The sequence below is a fragment of the Schistocerca gregaria genome, chromosome 6 (assembly GCF_023897955.1).
Source record: "Schistocerca gregaria isolate iqSchGreg1 chromosome 6, iqSchGreg1.2, whole genome shotgun sequence".
NCBI lineage: Eukaryota > Metazoa > Arthropoda > Insecta > Orthoptera > Acrididae > Schistocerca > Schistocerca gregaria.
Window position 1 is genome coordinate 510,445,525 of NC_064925.1, and position 21,501 is coordinate 510,467,025.

At 43.3% G+C, this 21,501-nt stretch overlaps 1 protein-coding gene across 1 annotated transcript in view; it reads right to left on the reverse strand.

Moving 5' to 3' along the window:
• LOC126278925 (KH domain-containing, RNA-binding, signal transduction-associated protein 1-like) overlaps positions 1-13,374 on the reverse strand; it is a 717,512-nt gene extending 704,138 nt beyond the window's left edge. Inside the window, exon 1 of the mRNA XM_049979201.1 lies at positions 13,102-13,374. Within this exon, the coding sequence (XP_049835158.1) occupies positions 13,102-13,374 (273 nt within the window). The remainder of the gene's footprint in view (positions 1-13,101) is intronic.
• Positions 13,375-21,501: the final 8,127 nt, after the last annotated feature.

Sequence of the window (21,501 nt, forward strand, 5' to 3'; positions counted from 1 at the left end):
CCATGACTACAGCGCCCCAGACCGCTCGGCTAAAATTCAAAAATGGCTCTGAGCACTATGGGACTTAACATCTTAGGTCATCAGTCCCCTAGAACTTAGAACTAGTTAAACCTAATTAACCTAAGGACATCACACACAGCCGGCCGCGGTGGTCTCGCGGTTCTAGGCGCGCAGTCCGAAACCGTGCGACTGCTACGGTCGCAGGTTCGAATCCTGCCTCGGGCATGGATGTGTGTGATGTCCTTAGGTTAGTTAGGTTTAAGTAGTTCTAAGTTCTAGGGGACTAATGACCACAGCAGTTGAGTCCCATAGTGCTCAGAGCCATTTTTGACATCACACACATCCATGCCCGAGGCAGGATCCGAACCTGCGTCCGTAGCAGTCGCGCGTTTCCGGACTACGCGCCTAGAACCGCGAGACCAACGCGGCCGGCAGGCAAAATTCTGTCAACGATGAACAAGTTTTCTGAAGCCGTCACTGAAGAAATCGACACTCTGTTTCTGCAACCACAGTCTCACAGTTCTCTCAATGCCTTCATCAGAAGCATAATCATGTATCCGCAGATCGTCTTTCATTATCGAGGACAGGTGGAAGTCAGACGGTGCTAAATCTGGACTGTATGGAGGATGCCGTACGGTGGTGAGATTCAGTCTCTGAAGTTCTGCTGCGTTGGCACTTCTGTTGTGGTTTGGCATTGTCGTGCTGCAGGAAAACATTTCCTTTTCCTTTCATACACTTGTCAGCCGCCGTTTCAGAGTTCGCAGCGTTGAGATGTAACGCTCTGAATTTATTGTTGTTCCACTATCAAGGAAATCAACATGGATAACACCCTCTGCGTCCCAGAGCACTGTGGCATTGATTTTTCCAGCTGAGGACTGCTTCTTGAATTTCTTTTTCTGGGGCGAGTCTTTGTGTCGATATTCCATAGACTGACGTTTCGCCTCCGTGTCGTAATGGTGTACCCTTGTCTTCTTTGTGGTGACACATTTTGCTGTCAAGAATTCAATGATTGCACGGTGCTTAAATCGCATTGACCGACCGTCAGCGCAGGGTTCCATACTTTACACTGTAAAAACCCAACCGTTCAGTGCTAAGGCTTGCTGCCAACTGGAGCTGTAGAGAAGACGCTACGGAACAAGGCAGTATACCTGCTGCATACCAATGCTGCCATCGTTGAAGAGTTCGAAAGTGGAGGCACTACTTTTCAGTCAACCGTCGTAGACTCATATAACAAATAATGACTACTTTAACTGAACTTACATGTCCGCCGATCACCTATCATTTTTCTTACACGTGTCGAATGGCGAATACAGCCAAGTCTTTTAAATCACTGTCTTTATTTACTCACGCCGAACGTAATTCTACTGCTAATGTACGGCGAGCGCTTTCATTCGTCGTAGCTTTTATATTTGCGGCGTTCACTTGTGTGACATACCCTGAAAATTTCTGAAGTGATACATAATTTCCTACTTAACGTCTTCTTTGCCCTTTACTACGTATTTAAGTGTGTGCTTACATTCTTCTCTGTTTCAAGTGGACGTCTGTGGTATTTTGTGCTATTTATCTGTGAGAGACGCTTGACGGATTTCACCGTTAAGTTAACTGTCTTTGACCAACCAGGAAATAGTAGGAGTGTATTCACTGGTGAAGAACTGCGAGAGTAGTTAATTTTGACACATAGGTTTGGCTGTATAGTCCGTCCATATATTCGACCTCGTCGTACTCTATTATTCCAAAACCAATTTGGGGACTTCCTGACATTTAGCGCATGCTATTAATGGTTATTGTTGGAAAGCGTATAATTTGTGGATTTTGGCGGAAGTAATTTCTTTATTTCTTATAATTATAAATATTATTTATTCCAAGATTGCGTACCAGCGCGCTTATGCTCATTCCTGTACTCATGCATCAGATTGCCACTCATTTTTTTGTCCCATTCTGCCTTAATTTGAAGGATCATTTTTCTGTGAGTAAACTTTCACGTGAACACGGTCATTTGTATTAAAAGTAGCATTAGAGAGGATCCTGTTTCGCTATACTATAAGATGAACTTTGGTATAGTCACAGAAACGCACACAACAACCAGTTACATTATTTTTTGTATGGACAACCTGGAGGTTTAGACTCCACGAAAAATCTCGGGTAATTTGAAACCAGTAACGAACGTCTTTAACAGTAGATGCCAATCTTGCTGTTCCACGTCGGATGCCTACCTAAATTGTGTTATTACTGGAACTAATGTCTAGTTACTGATTGTATTTATTATCACAGTAGGACTTATTGCTGTGCTGTATGTGAGGCGTTAAAATCGTCTGAAGGGATCAAACAACCTAATAAGATAGCGCATTAGCTACCGTGGCGCTGCGCTGGGGCTCGTTTTCAACGACCTTCCGATCCCCTCAGCCAGTTTAGGTATTCTTCGATTCTCCGGCGTCAGCTCGTTCAATTTCGCGGCCAAAGCTCATTTCCACGGCGACCCGTTGGTCGGCTACTCGAACGTAAACCTGGTTTGGCCTGAGTCCCCACTACAACGGAAATCTAATTTCGCTCCGACATAGAAATAATGGAGGCGTCACTCTCGAGATTTGGTTGCCAAATTCGACGTGAGGCCGCTCCATTGTGTTTCTGTGTGTGTGTGTGTGTGTGTGTGTGTGTGTGTGTGTGTGGTCGAGAGAGAGAGAGAGAGAGAGAGAGAGAAGAGAGAGAGAGACAGAGAGAGAGAGGGGGGGGGGGGGGGAGGGAAGGAGGGAGAGGAGTGAGCGATACCTTTAGGGTGAACAAATTGTGCAGGATATAAAAGTGCTCAATTTTCCGCTTACGCTTCGCTTTAAACGGAAGCCGTTCAACGCAGTACCATTTTCAGTACTCAACGAAAGACTGCGGCGGCGGAAAGAGACATTATATTGTACCACCACTAGCCTTACATACCGACGTTTCTACACATTCAATCACCCTCGTTCACGCATTTTTATAAGCGAAGGAATTGCTAAGGTGCTTCCCCCCTCCCCCCCAATTACTATATGCTTATCTGAAATATTCTTGGATTCTGGACAGGAGAAATTGCCATTTGCGTTAATTTGTTTAAGGTGGACTACAGCTAGCGAGGAAGTGACCCAGAATCCTTTTAAATCGCCTCGAGACACTTTCAGGGACTATACTGCCTGAGTCTCAATGCGGGTTACGACCTTTGAGAGGGACAATTGACATGATTTTCTGCGCACGACAACTGCAGGAGAAGTGCAGAGAACAGCAAAAGCTTTTACTACTTGTTTTCTACGATCTAGAAAAGGTCTTACATACAGTTCCCAGAGAAGCCATGTGGATGGTCTTAAAACGCTTCGGCTGCCCTGAACATTTTGTTGACTTGATTGAAGCTCTCCACGATGATACGACTGGACATGTCCTCTGCCAGAATGAAACGACTGGTGAATTCCCAATAACAAGTGGGCTTAAACAAGGATGCGTTCTGGCACCAACATTATTTGCACTGTATCTGGCAGCTATGCTATACGAGACGTCCTTAAACAATGTAGGAATAGAACTATAGTACAGGGATTATTCAACCAGTCCAGACTCCATTCAAAAAGGTTCACTAGTACCACTCCTCCAGGCTCAGCCACGCCCTCCACCTTCCATCAGCTGTAATGTCTGTGGCCGCCTGTTCCACGCTAGGATTGGACTGCTAAGCCATCAACGACACTTCCACGCCTGAACAGCGACAAAGGCAATCTCAGAAGAGAAGTGAAAACTCGGATACGAGTATCAGCCGACGACGATCTGAAATATGTAATCGAGACTAAATACACAGGTGACAAAAGTCTTTTGATAACTCCTAATATCGCGTCGGACCTCCGTTCTCCCGGCGTAATACAGCAACTCGACGTAGCATGGACACAAGAAGTCGTTGCAAGCTCTCTTCTGAAATACTGAGCAATGCTGCCTCCATAGCCACCCATAATTGACAAATTGTTGTCGGTACAGCATTTTGTACCGGAACTGACCTCTCTATAATGTATCATAAATATTTGATGGGATTCAGGTCATGTGATCTGGGTGGTCAAATAATTCGCATCATTACCCATTGTAGTGTAGTAAATACACTCCTGGAAATGAAAAAAAGAACACATTGACACCGGTGTGTCAGACCCACCATACTTGCTCCGGACACTTCGAGAGGGCTGTACAAGCAATGATCACACGCACGGCACAGCGAACACACCAGGAACCGCGGTGTTGGCCGTCGAATGGCGCTAGCTGCGCAGCATTTGTGCACCGCCGCCGTCAGTGTCAGCCAGTTTGCCGTGGCATACGGAGCTCCATCGCAGTCTTTAACACTGGTAGCATGCCGCGACAGCGTGGACGTGAACCGTATGTGCAGTGGACGGACTTTGAGCGAGGGCGTATAAAGGGCATGCGGGAGGCCGGGTGAACGTACCGCCGGACGGACACGTTCTGGGTACCGTACGTTGCAGATTTATTTCTGCAGTTATGTGACACAGTACTGCTTGTCTGTTTGGACTGACAACTCTACGCACTCGCAACTGCTCTCGGTCGTTAAGTGAAGGCCGTCAGCCACTGAGATATACGTAATGAGAGGTAATGCCTGATATTTGGTATTCTCTGTACACTCCTCACTCTGTGATTCTCAGAATACCTAATTCCTTAACCATTTCCGAAATGGAATGTCCCCTGCCGCTAGGTCCAGATTCCCGCTGTAGCCGACTGGAGTGGCCGCGCGGTTAGATGCGCCGTTTTACTCACTGCCCGGCCCCTCCCGCCAGAGGTTCGAATTCTGCCTCGGGCATGGATGTGTGTGATGTCCTTAGGTTAGTTACGTTTAACTAGTTCTAAGGTCTAGGGGACTGATGACCTCAGAAGTTGAGTCCCCTAGTGTTCAGAGCTATTTGAAACATTTGCGCATGGATCACCTAAGTACAAATGACAGCTCGGCCAATTCACTACCCCTTTGTTAACTTGTGTACGAATGTCGCTATCTCGTATGTCTGTCGCCGTAACGTATATCGGTCAAATAGCAATGCACTATACGGAATCGTGCTATACTAACAAAAGAAATAATTGCTAAAACTAGCAAGGTATAGATATTTCTCTCATCTAGGTTGTACAGGTTTAAAAGGTGCTTTGGAACCCGTCTTGTCAGGAGCTGTGGAATTACTGAGCCAGTAAGAATATCCACTGTCAACTACCTATTACACAACTTCTCAAACACTCTGTGGAGCGAAATGTATACATTGGCATAATATTATAATACTTGTCTCTTGGAGGTAACCTACAAAATTATTTAGCTCTGCTGAAGTTGTGTTAGAGCTTCTTGGTTATCATAATCACTACAAAGTTAAACTCAGGATCGTAGGTGATATTTTACCAAAACGTGACGATATTCATCATCGGAAGTAGCTCCGTTAGTGCTACAAAATAATTTCTTTACAACACGTGTCATAATACAGCATAAAAAAACTTAGCATCCCACGACCATTTTTTGAATGCGGCAAAATTAACCTAAATTAAACTTGAGCGATATAAAAATCCGCAAGTATGAAACTGTCGAAGGAATATTTCTAAGCATCTACTTTGTCACACGGCAGACCTAAATGCACAGTTGTAAACAGGCTTTCATACTGACTGAAAATGAAGCTTCGCGGTGCAAAACCCATACCATAATTCGACTGAAAATGGATGATAAACGTATAAGCCATTTTGACTCATTTACGTAAAAAAATCCAGAGATTTTATCAGCATAAAATATTCTAGTACACTAAAGAGAAGACATCAGGAAGGGATCATCCGAATATACCGAAATCGGTAAGTGTGGTGTAGATGTGAAGACAAACAAACAATCACAATTTCACAAAGTTAGATGACTTATTCAAGGGAAAGAGGTTTACAAGTTGAAAAAGACAGGAAATCGTTGGTTCACCTCTGGCCGTTATGAACGTAATTATTCGGTTTAGCATTAACTGACGCTGTCCGGGCTGTCTGCCGACATATCTTCGCTGGTCATCGCGGCTAAGTTCGAGGCAGCACTCATTGCTGACAGTTCTGCTCCTGTCAATGGCATTCCAGTCCGAAGACGTGGCCGGCCATGGTGGCCGAGCGGTTCTAGACGTTTCAGTCCGGAACCGCGCGACTGCTACGCTCGCAGGTTCGAATCCTGCCTCGGGAATGGATGTGTGTGATGTCCTTGGGTTAGTTACGTTTAAGTAGGTGTAATTTCTAGGGGACTGATGACCTTATATGTTAAGTTCCATAGTGCTTAGAGCTATTTGAACCATTTTGAAACGAAGACGTGTCTAGTGACGTCCCGGACAGTGATGGGATACCAAACTTACTGTCACTCGCCATATGGCTCGACAACCACGTATGGTGGTCTGGCGAGCCATTTCATTTCAAAGCAAAGCCACTGTAGTTCTCATCAGCTTCCTCTTACAGCAAAGCGGTACGCCAACAATATTCTACGCCTCGTTTCGTTGCGCTCATTGCGAGCCATCTTCGGCTTACATTTCGGCAAGATAATGTCCACCACTGCACGGTGAGAGTTTTTATTCCTTACCTTAGTCCTTTGCAGTCACCCCCTTTCCCAGCAAGGTAGCCGGATATCTGCCAAGTGTGATCATTTCGAGCCCTCCAACCAGCTCTGGATTTTGATCAGCGGACGCGCCATTTGAACAGAATTTGGCACGATATCCCTCAGTAGATTTCAACAACACTATCAATCGATGCCAAGCCGTATAACTGCTTGAATAATGACCATAGGTGGATACATTTGTTAACGACTTGCTCAATTCGTGAAGCTCTTTCTGTTAAATAAGTCATCCAATATTTTTTTCTGAAATTGTCATCATTTGTTTGTCTGTACATATCCGCCCATTCGGATAATTCCATTGTGGTGCGTTGTTTTGTTTGGCTTAGAATGTATTTCTCCATCATTCTCACAGGGTAGGCAAGATAATGGTGGCCTGGAAAATATTTGCAGTATGACTGACTCTAGATTGACTCTCGATGCCAGGTATGGCCAATGGCCACCGTTGGCGTCGAAACAGTTAACGTAGTTTGCATTGCAGGCTTTGTTGCAGGTTTTGGCAAAACCCTCCCAGTCTTACACTCTTACGCAAACTGCTTCGCACAGGTTTTACACGAATTCGCAGAACTCGACACTGAATATGCACTGCTTTATAGTGAGTGCTGTCTTACGTTGCATTCAACTGGACTCACTCAGACGTAATGACCCAGCAACGTACTCACGACAGAACATACGGGAGATGCACATTAGCATGCATGTGAAAGAAGCCGACTGGTCCATCGGAACCACAGTTCTCACAATTTCTTTGTGACTGGCAGCTTTCCTGTTCGTTAAGAGGGGTGAGTTCAATGCCAGTATTACAAAACTTCTCCGTGGCAGTTTTATTAAATCCACCACGTCTTTATACTTTCTTCTGATGCTCTACATTGTAATTTATATTCCATCACTTTCGAATGTTTTCCATACGACATTAGGACCATAATGAAACGATGAGCTTTACAATTACAACATCTCTCCATGATGTAACTTCACCACAGCTACTGATTATTATTTCTTGTTTGTGTATAGCAGTGTCTTGTATGGCTCCAGATCAGAGGTACGGTATTTATCATAAAATTTTATGCTAGCCAGTACACTGATTATAATTGCACTGTCTCTACTTACACTTGAAAACAGACCTGAGTGTCTACAATTCAGTCTGTTTGTGCAGGGCAATCGTTCAAGCACACGTGGAACAGCGGCTAATGATAAAAAATAAAGAAAACGAACCAACACATCCCTGTTGTCAATGAAATTTATTTTGAAAGACTAGTTTCGGTGCAACACTTACGCCTTCTTCAGGCCCAGTATAAAGCACAAGAGTACTTTCGTTCCTTGGTCCATGTGTCGTAGAATGAGTGAAATACTAGTTGTGGATTGTATATATCGGGCGTGTATACAGGTTCTCCCCACTCTACGACGAGTATACACTCCTAATACATGCGGTCCACCACAACTGGCATTACATGCATTCTAAGATAGATGGGCCAAACAGTGAAAGCACAGTTCTGGTTTGTAGTGGACTTGAAAGATGCGTAAGTTCTGCACTGAAATTAGTCGTTTGAAATAAATTTCTTTGGCGATTGGCCTGCTGTGGTTCGTTCTCTTTATTCATTCAGTCTATTGGTTATATTTATACGTAACTGCATAAATCAGTAATGAGTTAAGGGGGTTGGTTCACAATTTGTCATTCATATGGTACTCTCGTTGTAAGATGTGTGTCAGAACTCTCCATTATATGGATTAACAATACAGCCAACTTAAGGTACTCTTTTCATCCTGCAGGATTCTGTGATTCTCTATGGAAATAAATAAGCACTCAGTTATCGATAGTAACAATCTGAGTGCGAAAGATGGGACCGCGATTCTAAGCATTATTGTGAGACGAGGTCTGTTTGCGAGAGTAAATTTTCAGTAGTGTCGGTCGAGAGCTCGGAGACAGAAGACGTGTCACCCTGCCCTCAGGTCGGTGATGGCAGACCTTACCACACTCAAGGCCTGATTTATTTATATGGCCAAGAGAGATTTATATGGCCAGGAGCGATCTAGTTGGCTTAACTACGATTGAAGATGGAATTCAAGATAAAATTCGCTAGCATATCGTAAAGCGCAATTGCACGGTTAGGCTTGTGATTGTTAGTCCGAGTTTGCAATAATCCCATGTTTTGCTAGTCAGTTAAAGGAACCTCCTTGTCCTCAAAATAATAATAATTATTCTCTATATGTATTTCATAAATATGCTGTGGTTATTAAACGTTAATGTAACTTCTAAATTGAAATAATTTGTTAATCTAGCACTCAGCCATTATTGATACTTATAAGCTCATTGTCAGGCATTTCACCATTATTCATACTTGTCATGATGATTTCTTAAGTTTTTAAATAGACTTAAATTATGAAATCTTTTCTTACAAGTTATTTAGTAGTTAACAGGACCGTCAGCCCTAGTGGCCGAGCGGTTCTAAGCGCTACAGTCCGGAACCGCGTGACTGCTACGCTTGCAGGTTCGAATCCTGCCTCGGGCATGGATGTGTGTGATGTCCTTAGTTAGGTTTCAGTACTTCTAAGTTGTAGGGGACTGATGACCTCAGAAGTTAAGTCCCATAGTGCTCAGAGCCATTTGAACCCGCCAGGTAACAGGATCAAGTCAAACTCCTTTTTATTAAATTCATTATTAGTAAGCCAGATTCTGTATCACTTATAAATTATTCAGATACACAGTCAGATAGCTTATCTAAATGTTAGCTCTAAGTTTTTCATGCAACGATCTGTTGAGCGCTTAAATGACAGTGCAACTGACACTCATACAACACGCACACTGTTTTTTGTATTCCACCTGGAAGGCGGCGCGAGGGTCTGCTCCTGTAAACTGAAGGGTACGCCGAAGTAGGAAGCGAGTAGTAGTAGGTGAGGTAAAAATCTCGGTACTGTCAGTAAAGTCTAAGTGGTTTTACTATATCTCAACACACTAATATACGTAAATACAAAACTTTCTACTGAGGAGTACGTAGGTGCGAAGCCGGGTGTATCAAAGCTAATACAGGCAAAATCTGTAGTGGCTTCCCACTATGAAAGTCAAGCAATCTTAGTTTGTCGTCTGCTCGTAAACCAAATGGGCTGAATCTGGAGCGGAGCTCGTAGAGCTGAACAGCGCCGGCTACAAGGCGCTGTTGTAGGCGAAGATCTTCCGCTCTAGTAGTGCCAACCTTAGAACGGGCACCTACGATGTGGCATCGTAGCTATCGATACCACACACTGTGTTATGGAGGTTAGATTCCGATTACTTATATCTCAGGTTGCCTATCGAGTCCATTTTCACAGACCAACATAGACTTTATTTGTGGCAGGTACGTTACAACGTCTCCAGAAGTAATTCATGGGGAAACTGTGATTTATTCATATAAGAATCGAAGAAACTTTATCTTCATAATGAAGTATCTGCTGTGTTCAATAGGTATGGATCTGTCTTGAACATTGTGGTGTGTTGATACTTCACACCGTTGCGTCCTACAGCGTCGCCTTTCACCTGTTCCTGTCACGTTGACGGCTCGGAGCTCCGTTGCCGGATAGCCCCCCTCGACGTCTGCGCGCGCACGCGCTTGCGCACACACACACACACACACAGCGGAGGGGTGCCCTCCGCAGAGAGCGGCTCTTTCACTATGCACCAGAGCACGTGACTAATTAGCTCCACATAGTCTTTTGTTTATATCACAGGCAGAGAACATGGCGCCACGTGGGGCGAGGTATCTGTGGCGTGACGATCGTTTTGCTGCCATTTATACTAATGGAGCTGTCAGTAACAGTCCGTGATCGAACAATCTGAGCCGCACATAAGTACAACAGCAGCTATCAAGGTAGTTAAAAGTTTTTTTGTGTAAACGTCTCAGGCTTAGAAGACCATGAATCTGGGAACTCAAACTCTGAAATATGTCCATTCTCAAAATTCAAATGACGAAAGAAATCGCCATTTCTTAGGAAATGTATAGATGAAAACAATAGAATAATTACTGGAGAAACACAGTTTCAATAAAATGTCTAGTTTTATTCACTGATTACGTAAAATCATTCGTCTGAGTGTACGTTGGAAGACGTTCCGATGGGGAAACAGAGGATTCAGGGGATGTTAAAAGGAATGATAAAAATACGTACCATCATTCCTGCTTGTCAATAACAGGGATTACTGAATTAAATGTTGCTAATAACGGTTCAACGCATGGGTACATTTAACCGGCAGAACTATTCTTATCAGTTACCGGTACGTTAGTATTTTGCATACCTACAACATTAATGATTGGAATACATCCAGTAAACAACTGAAGACTATGTTTCAATTACAACTCTGAGATGAAAGTGTGACATAGGGTCCTAAAATGTACAACCATGATTAACACATGCATTAAGTATCTCTATAAGTACACGTTAGGCAATCGCTCTACTTAAAAAATTATCTGAGCCTACATTAAAAATACCAGTAATTTCTTTATGCCCCGCGTTTCATTTATACTACAGACATTAAAAAAAGTCTTGCATCGCCATGGTTCCCAGAACTCCTCAATATAGACGTTGACTGCGGATATAGTATCACAGACACAGTCCCTTTGACTGTTCAGAGATGTCACTAAACCCGCCGAAAGATGTAAACAACCATGCATGAGCAGCGGCTATTAGGAGGGGATCAGACAGCCGATCAGTTCGAATCAATCCATCAAGAAACAGGTACATGGCTCGTGTTATATGTAGTTCAAACACACCTAGACGGTCAATGCCGCGGTTGGATAGCGTCCGCATTGTTACTTTGTACCAGGAAGGGCTCTCAACAAGGGAAGGTCTAGGCGTCTCCGAGAGAACGAAAGCGATGCTGTTCGGACATGGAGGAGACTCGGAGAGACAGAAACTGTCGATGACATGCTACACCCAGACCGCCCAAGGGCTACTACTGCAGTGGATGACCGCTACCTACGGATTATGGCTCGGAGGAACCCTGACAGAAATGCCACCATGTGGAACTGGTAATGCTTTTCGAACAGCCACAGGACTCAAACTGTACGTGATAGGCTGAATGATGCACAACTTCACTCCCGGGGTCCACGGTGAGGTCCACATTTGCAACCACGGTAGCATGCAGCCCGGTACAGATGGGTCCAACAACTTGCCGAATGGACTCTTCAGGATTGGCATCACTTTCTCTTCACCGATGAGTGTAGCATATGCCTTCAACCAGACAATCGTCAGAGACGCGTATAGAGGCAACCCGGTCAGACTGAACACTTTAGACACACAGTCCAGCGAGTACAGTAAGGTGTAGGTTCCCTGCTGTTTTGGGATGGCATTATGTGGGGCCGAAGTACGCCGCTGGTGGTCAATGGAGTGCGCTGTAACCGCTGTACGACATGTGAATATCATCATGCGACCGATAGTGCAACCACAATGGCAGCAAATTGACGAGGTATTCGTCTTCATGCACGACAATTCGCGCCTCCGCCGAGCACATCTTGTGAATCTTCCGGGGAACGACATAGCTCGTTCGGCCGCTGTGGCCGAGCGGTTCTAGGAGCTTTATTCCGGAACCGCCCTGCTGCTACGGTCGCAGGTTCGAATCGTGCCTCGGGCATGGATGTGTGTCATGTCCTTAGGTTAGTTAGGTTTAAGTAGTTCTAAGTTCTAGGGGACTGATGACCACAGATGTTAAATCCCATAGTGCTTATAGCCATTTGAATTTTTGTCATCGCTCGAGTAGAGTGGCCAGCGTGTTCTCCAGACATGAAATCTATGGAACATGCCTGGGATAGATTGAAAAGGGCTGTTGATGGACGAAGTGACCGACCAACCACTCTGAGGGATCTACGCCGTTGAGGAGTGGGACAATCTGGACCAACAGTGCTTTATGAATTTATCGACAGTATGCTACGACGAATACAGGCATGCATCAGCGCAAGAGGACGTGCTACTGGGTATTAGAAGTACCGATGTATACAGTAATTTTTACCACCACCTCTCAATGTCTCGCTGTGTGGTGGTAGACCATTAATGTGTGGTTTTTTCATGGGCAATAAAATTATGTATATGTTGATCTCTCTATTCCAGTTTTCTATACAGTTTCCGGAACTCTCGGAACCAAGGTGACGCAAAACTTTTTTGATGTGTGTAGTTGTATTTTAAACGCAGTCTAGTCACTGGCTTAGAGCTTTAGCTGTATCATCACTGACTGTGGCAGTACGTAGGAAATCGCTTGTGCTTCATTTACTCGGAAGAGATGCACACTTCAGCTTTCCAAACGTTCACTTAGATCATTTTCTCAAGAAATATCACTCGTGTCACTCGTAATCTTCGTTATTTTATTAGGATGTACTACCCAGAAAGACATATATGCGGCAGTAGGAGAGCTGTTGCTCTATGAGAATGAAATGGCGACATCAGACCGAGGTGAGCAGAGACAGGTTAGTTCGTGGTTTGCGCGCGCAGGTGTCGCAAGCTGCCGTGCAGTGGGCGTAGTGTAATGTCAGGCGGAGTGCGTCACAGACCTTTGGGTGGTCCCGAACCGGTACGACGACGCGTACCGTCACCTTGATGGGCTTGTCGCGCGTGATGTCCACCATGCGGCGCTGCTCGCCGTCGGAGGCGCGACGGCCAGCCGGAGGCGCCGCGGCGCCCGCCACCGCCCCTGCAGCCGCCACGGCGGCCGGCGCCGCCCCCACGCCGCCTCCGGCGCACCCGTTCACGCCCTTGGTGCCTTCGGACGGGTGATGTCCGCCATCACCTGCAAGAGAACGACCACGTGAATGGACACCACACATAGGTACGTACTCGCAAGTGAGTGCGACAATTACAATTTAAGGAACAGTTGGTGATGAGTATGTTAGAAGACCGTGAACTTTGAGCGAACACAGTCGAACTGATACTCCATTATTTCCTTATCTGTGTAACTGTTAATTTATAGTCATTTGTCCTGACTGGGACAAAACATGCCAAAGACATTACAAAACATACAGAGGAACAACACATGCAAACGATATTACAAAAAAGCATTCAGAGGACTAATGATAATAATGATAATAGACACTAATAGTTATAATAATAGTGATAAGACATATGAAGATAAAAACAATAATGGTTACAGTGTTAGGATATTTTATTTTTTGACAATGACGAATTTCACCTTTATTTAGGCATCTTCGGTTTGTCCTACGAGAGAAACAGAAAAAATCATCATAGTGTTATGAACCCACATAGTTAGATTGGATTGTCATGAAAATGTACACCCATGTGAGCCATGAGTGGCTCGTGTTCCGGCCATCATGTATTTTACACCATGTTTTAACGTACATCCACAGCACTACATTAATTTAAATTACTACTGTCACTGAGTTGATGCTTTGCCTGACCGTGATCGGCGCTAGCAGCGCGTATCGATGTATCGCCTCTCGTAGTATCTTTCCTCGAGTGCTCTTACTTCCCGGTAGTTGTGTGTCGTAAGCGAGTTCGGGTCGACCAGTCTGTTCAAACGCATGTGGAGCTCAGTCCGGACCTGCCAGTCGAGTAGTTGCAATGCGGCAGTCTCAGCTGTAGCAGTGAGGTTTGCGACGACATGGCCCGCCCGACAATTGTCGCCACATATCACTTGAGCCAGGCCACGGTCTTGGTGGATCATCGGTCGGTCGTCCTACCGGACGAAGCGTTTTGGCTCGCCGATCGTTAATGAGTCGGCTGTGTGTGTGTGTGCGCATCGACTCCAGATTTGTCTTCGTGTATGCTTAGTTACTGTTGGGTATCGTTCAGTCTTCGTGCAAGTGTTTGTCAGGTTATGTGTATAGTTGACGTGATTTTCTTTGACACGTTATTTTAAATGTTGTCGACAGACTGGCTCTGAGAGGTTGGCCGTCTCAATGGGTGACGTGTAACTGGTACTCTGAGCGCTTCTGGGCCCCTTCAATTACCATCGGGCGGCGCTTTCCTGGTGCAGGGATGTCGCTTAGGCAATGGGCGTGTTTCCTCTGCATGGCTGGGTCCGTGCCAGTATTTCTGCGGTCGTGGAAGTGAGTGGGTGACACACCAGCAGTGCAGTCGCAGACGGACCAGCAGGCAGTCGGTCGGTTGTTGCCGACGAGGGAAGTTATCGCCGAGCGGTGCAGTCGGCTGTGGCCGCTGGCAGCCCCTGCACAGTGTCGGAACGTGTGTGGAGCTGTCCGGTCGCTACCAGCTTCGTGGTTCACAGACCCAGGACGTCAAACTTGAATAGTGATTTCAACTACCCAAGCCACGTCCATTCATGTTGGGGTGGTTCGTTTCGGTGGTTTGCTGTTACGGAGGTTTTCCTATGAGCAACACCCAGTGTTTCTACTGCTGAAATTTAGTCACAAAGCGGTGCAATTGACTATTTTGGTTGACTACAATTAGAGTGCACCAGCGGAATTTCCTGCCTTGTGGCTATTAGTGTTCTGGTTACCTGCCCTGGGCGCTGACGTAAATTCAGGCAGAGTTCTTTTGAGTGAAGTTAACTATATTACCATGTTTCAAATTCAAGTTTACCAGCGGAATTTTCTGCCTAGTGGCCGTTAATGTTCCAGTTTGCTGCCCTGGCCACCAACGTAATTTCAGGCAGAGTCCATTCCTCACCTGTCGTCGCTGTCCAACATACATACTCCATTGTGGATTATCAAGTTTGTAACCTTTTCTGTTTGAGTTCTCGTGTACTGATTGATGGGAAGCAAGTCGTTGTGTCGGTCGGTCCGCGGCTGTCCCCTGGTTGGGTTTCGATGAATCAAGTGTAGTTGCGCTAATCACCTGTCTCGCCTAAGCAAACGAAGTCAGATCAACCACCCTGGAGGCTGCTGAGTGCCACCGGTTTAATTATATGCTTTCAGCTACTTAAAATTTAAGGCTTATGATTATTTTTTCTTTTTTCTTAAAAATTTTACAAAATTAATTCTAAAGTTTATCTTTCAAGCTTAAACATTGCGGCCTTTTGCCTTTAAAGATTATGGTAACATATTTTTAAATTTTGAAACCTAATTGTGGCCTTCAGCCGTTGGTATTGCACCTTGTATACGACTGTTCTGTCTGCTTTGCCGTGAGGCTTTCCACTTAGCCGTGATATGTTTCTAATTTATTTTATGTGTCTCTTTAATTGCATTTTTATCTTGTTGATTTTTAAGATCTCTTGTTTCTAAACATTTTGGCCTTCTGCCTTTAAAAGTCTATGGTAATACATTCTGAAATTTTGAAATTTGTTTGTGGCCTTCAGCCATTTGTATTGCACTTTGCAATGTTTGTTCTATCTATTTTGCTGTGATGGTTTTTTAATTATTTTATTGCAATCTTAATTGGATTTTTATCTTGTTTATTTGTGAAGATTTCTTGTTTGGAGGCCTTCAGCCCTAAAGAGTTGCATTCGGTGAAGGTCCGGGTATGTGCCGCTTTCGGTGTAAAAGTTATTAAATTACAGCTAGAAGGTAAAACTGACCTCAACCTATTTGGCCCTTTCCGCAATCCTATTATCTGTTCTGCCCAGCGAGTTTAGCTGGTGTATCACCATGTTCCAAAAAAAAAAAAAAAAAAAAAAAAAAAAAAAAAAAAAAAAAAAACACGAAGAACTTGGACGACTAGAGATAAGGCGTACATGATTGGTATGTTCTGCAGAAATAAATAGCAATTGAACCATGTCATCCCACTGGTTCAAGGTCAACATAGATATCCAGGTGCAGCTCTACCTACCGATAAAATGTGGCTGCGTTCTGGTTGTCGCTATAAACCGAAGGTAATGGATCAGTGTGACTTGAGCAGACACGCACGATGCCTCGTAGACGTATGCGCGAATCATACCGTCAATTTCCCATCTAGTAAATTGCTGCTCGTGTGGAACGAAATGTTTTGGCAGTGCTACGGGTGTGTACATAATGGTTCACGGAAAGCAGTAAAACACGACGAGACGGATCGGGTCGCACCGCCCACATCGACGCCTGTTCCTAATGGTATTGCAGGACAGATTTGCATTCTTCCGTGGTTGTGGCGCAACAGTTGAACAGCGTAACACATCGTACACTTACAGAGGTGACATTCCTTTGCCATTTATTACGTCATGGGTTACGTACGCGTCGTTCACTTCTCCGCTGCAGAAACGTACTAGATGACACTAGTGTATGAAACGACGTCACGGGGGACAGGAATTTCATCATATAGTGCTTTCGGACGAATCGAAGTTCTGTTTGTTTGAAAAAGATGACCGCATTTAGGATCGCCGCAGAGAAGGTGAGTGGCATCACAGTGACTGTATTCTCACAAAACATACAACGCCGTCTGATGGCCTTATGGTGTGGGGTGCTATTGGGTTCAGCCACAAATCACAGAAGATGCGTTTCGAGGACCCTGAGGCTAGTGTGACGTGAAGAACGCACTGCCATTCCCCAAGAAAAATTCCAGCACCTGACTGAACGTATGCCTGCGAGAGTTGAAGCTGTCATCAAGGCTCAGGGTGGGCCAACATCATACTGAATTCCAGCATTACCGATGGAGGACGCCACAAACTTGTAGGTCTTTGTCAGCCAGGTGTCCGTATACTTTTGATCACATAGTGTATCAGATCATATGAGCAGAATTTTATGATAATTGTTATTTTACAGCACATGTGCAGTCCTTATGCGACAGAGTCGTGTAACTATTGTATCATGTAGCTACCACAGTCCACTTTAATGGGCATGCAATTTTTATCAATGGGCTAATGTGTACGCCCTACTATATTTCTATACACTAAGTCTATACTCTCGGCATACTTCCTTTTTATAGGTCTGAGGATCGCAATTCATATTGCCGAAACTAGCAATAAAGTAACTGTGTTAACATAGCGATCTTGGCAAATAACTTGATTTTCAAAAGAGGTCTATAATTAAAAATCAAAGATCGCCTCCTGCACTGACCTGTCATGTCTCGTAATAATAATAATGAAAAATAATGATTGAGACTGATAAGAACAATAGTAATAATAATGATGATTGCAGTATAGTTTATAGATTAGTATAGCATATTTGAGTACATGTTTGGTATTACAGCAGCGGAAGGGGTCAAAAAAGAGGACGAGATTGAAATGGTACTAACAGTGACTGTTACTAAAGAACAGAATTTAAATAAAGAGCTTGGCCAACATGGGGGAGGTAAACGTTTTGGTGGATAGGGGATTGCCGAGGGGGAGCTGCAGACTTATATATGCGTGAGACTTCTTTTGTGATACAAGGTGGGCGATTAACTGTCTTTTGAAGCTTTAAAGTAATTTAATTTCTCTGACAGGTTGGGGAAGATTGTTCCAAAGTCAGGTTTTTTATAGAAAAAAGATACGAAAGAGAATTTTATTTTGTTGAGAACGAGTATTTCTGCTGTGCTGTTTCTACAAAAGTGCAAGAGTTGAAGATAAATAAAAGAAATGGCAATGAGAAAATGACAGAGAAAACGTAGTGTATGGTACTGTCTACGCAAATCGGTATGCAGCCAAAATGATTGTTTGTAAGCACAAGTGATATGATCGAAATAGCGTATGTTTTAACTACATCGCACACAAATATTCATAGCCATTACTAGCCTGCATAAATTCTCGCACGAGCTTTGTTTGCATATGACATCACAATAGTCACGTATGGGAAGTATTAGTGACCCTAGGAACTTCATTTTAAGCTCGAAAATACTTTTTTCCTACATCTATAGTGCACAAAGGCACGCTAACACTCTCTTATAGACTGCAGTTCTGTGTACAGTCCTGTCTAAGTGATGGTCCAGAAATAAGCCCAAGTTCGTTGCTGAAGAGAAACAGGGTAATTACTTGCGTTTGAAATGAGTTAAGTTTGCAACCTACGTCCTGTGCCCACTCAGAACGCTAGATGGCTACACACATGTTTGATAAAATTGCACTTAGATATAATTGAAAGTCCTGAGGGTATAGGTGATATTTCCAGTGAGAGACAAAACTTGATACATCATTCACGTATTAGAAAAGAAATGGACCCAATACTGATCCTTGTGGGACTCCTGTTAAGAAATTTTAGTTCCAATAATTAGACATTGTTGGTGGAATGTGAGATATGAGTGGAACCATTATACATTACTTGAAGAAAAATTAGGACCTGTGAGTTTATCAGGTAGAATATCAAGTCAACAGTGTTGAAAGCTTTGCTGAAATCCAAAAACACACATTTGTCATCTGCTGTTTGTAAATAACTTATTTCAGTTCGTCAGTCACTTTTATAAGACTAATGATCATGCTGCGATTTTTCTGGAAACCCAACAGGTTTTCATGTAAAAGTTTACTAGATGTTGAATCGTGCAGTATACATTCTAAGTCTTTGGATAAATGTCGTAGAATGCAAACGAACCTGTAGTCAGAAGCTTGTCTGACAGATTCCTGCTTGGTTGAATGTTTAATGCTCCGTGCTCCCCGGATGTTGGAAAGAGACTGCATATCAGAGATTGGTTGAAAATGTCCGTTATTCAGTAGTAGAACAATGCATAAGGGTGCAAAGGATTCCGAAGGTATCAGTGGTTGGTACAAACGAAAAATATTTTTGAGCAGACGGTAAGGCCTAATACGGTCAGGAAGCCCATTGTGCGTATACGTTCGCCGGCTGCAGGGCACTATATGGGCAACGGATTTACCGTCTGCAGAAAAAAATTCTCGTTTGTACCAATTACTTGTAGCTTAAAAGAGTCTATGGTTTCCATCCTTTTGCGTTCGTCAAACAGGGATATCGGCATGAGGAAATAGCTAGATCCTCAGTAGAATTACGATTTTGTTTTTTCTAATCCTAGACTTCGGATCTGCTTATGTCATCAGTTAGCTAATGAACATAAACCAGTTTCGTATTTCTCACAGACTAACCAGGTCGGCTGCGTAATTCCTTGTATGAAAGATAGTTATCAGAAGCCGGGTACCGTTCATAAGACCAGTGTGCCCCGCCTCTGACACTCAAGAAGTCTTTGATGTCGCAGTAAGTAATGGTGCAGTTTTCCTCCCTACACTTACTGTTTTTAGAGGCGAGTGTTCGTTGTATAATTCATTAAGGTTGTCAGTGAAATTAGATACTCCATTATTTATGTTTAAATTATTTCCTGCTGTTCATTATTATTATTATTATTATTATTATTATTATTATTATTATTATTATTTTATTGCCATCACTCTTCTGACTGGTTTGATGCGGCATGCCACGAATTCCTCACTTGCATTAACCTCTTCATCTCAGAGTAGCACGTGCACCCTACGTCCTCAGTTATTTGCTGGATGTATTCCAGTCCCTGTTTTCCCCTACGGTTTTTGTCCTCCACAGCTCCGTCTGGTACCATGGAAGTCATTCCCTCATGTCTTAACAGATGGCCAATCAGCCTCTCCCCTCTTCTTATCAGTGTTTTCCACATATTTCTTTCCTCTCCAGTTCTGCGCAGAACCTCCTCGTTCCGTACCTTATCAGTCCACTTAATTTTCAACATTCGTCTGTAGCACCACATCGCAAATACTTCGATTCTCTTGTTCCGGTTTACTTCAATGTTTCACTGCCATACAATGCTGTACTCCAGACATACATTCTCAAAAATTTCTTATTCAAATTAAGGTCGATATTTGATATTAGTAGATTTCTCTTGGCCAGGAATGTCCATTTTGCCAGTGCTAGTCTGCTTTTAATGTCCTCCTTGCTCGGTTATTTTTCTGCCAAGGTAGAAGAATTCCTTAACTTCATCTACTTCATGACCATCAATGTTGTTGTTAATTTCTCGCTATTCTCATTTCTAGTACTTCTCACTACCTTCGTCTTACTTTAATTTACTCTCAGTCCATACCCTGTATTCATTAGACTGTTCATTCCATTGAGCAGATCATATAATTCTTCCTCACTTTCACACAGGACAGCATGTCATCAATGAATCAAATCATTGATATACTTTCACCTTGAATTTTAATTCCACTCCTGAAACTTTCGTTTACTTCCATCATTGCATCCTCGATGTACAGAATGAACAGTAGGGGCGTAAGATTACAGCCTTACCTTACAACCTTTCCAATACGAACACTTCATTCTTGGTCATCCACTCTCATTATTCCCTTTTGGCTGTTGTACATGTTGTGTATGACTCATCTCTCCCAATTGATTACGCCTATTATTTTCAGAATTTCGAACATCTTGTTCCATTTTACATTGTCGAACGCTTTTTCCAAGGTCGACAAATCCTATGTGTAGGTAAGCAGCCTACTCACGCCTTATAAAATTCATATCAGTCTTTCCATTGTGTGCCAGCCAGTCTGCTGTAACTAGCTCTGACGTCATAAATGTTGTGCCATACTTTGAAAATCAAGTAAATAACCTGAAACGTTTCTAGCATGTCAGGAGTAATACTAAATAAATATGTGTTGAATATCAGTTCAATAACTTTAACCATTTTCGAAATTGGGATGTTTTTCTGTAAAAATCATTGTGCCAACAGAAAAGAGCTATAAACTTAAAAATTTATATTTAGATTTATTTTGCATAATAATTTAGTGGAAACAGTATTCTGGATCACAAATTAATACTTTAGTTGAAATTCATGATTTTCTGGTTTTTATCTTAAAAATTAAGGAAGCATGATAGATTAAGTAGACAAATAAATAAAGCGAGGATGTTTAAATTTAAGTAGAAAGGAGATCCGCTATAATCATAAGTGAGAAGTTTTAACTGAATAACTATAAAACTATAGCGATTGAGTATCTCCAAAGGACAAGTTTAGAGCTCGTCTACTGCGTGTAGTGTAATTAAATTATCTCGCCCAAAGTGTTTGACTTAGCCACATCAGACTTTTATTATGATTACTTACCTGAGTGCTGATTGCACATTTAAATTGAGAGCTTCATCGGCCACATGCATGCCCGAGGCAGGATTAGAACCTGCGACCATAGCAGTCATGCGGTTCCG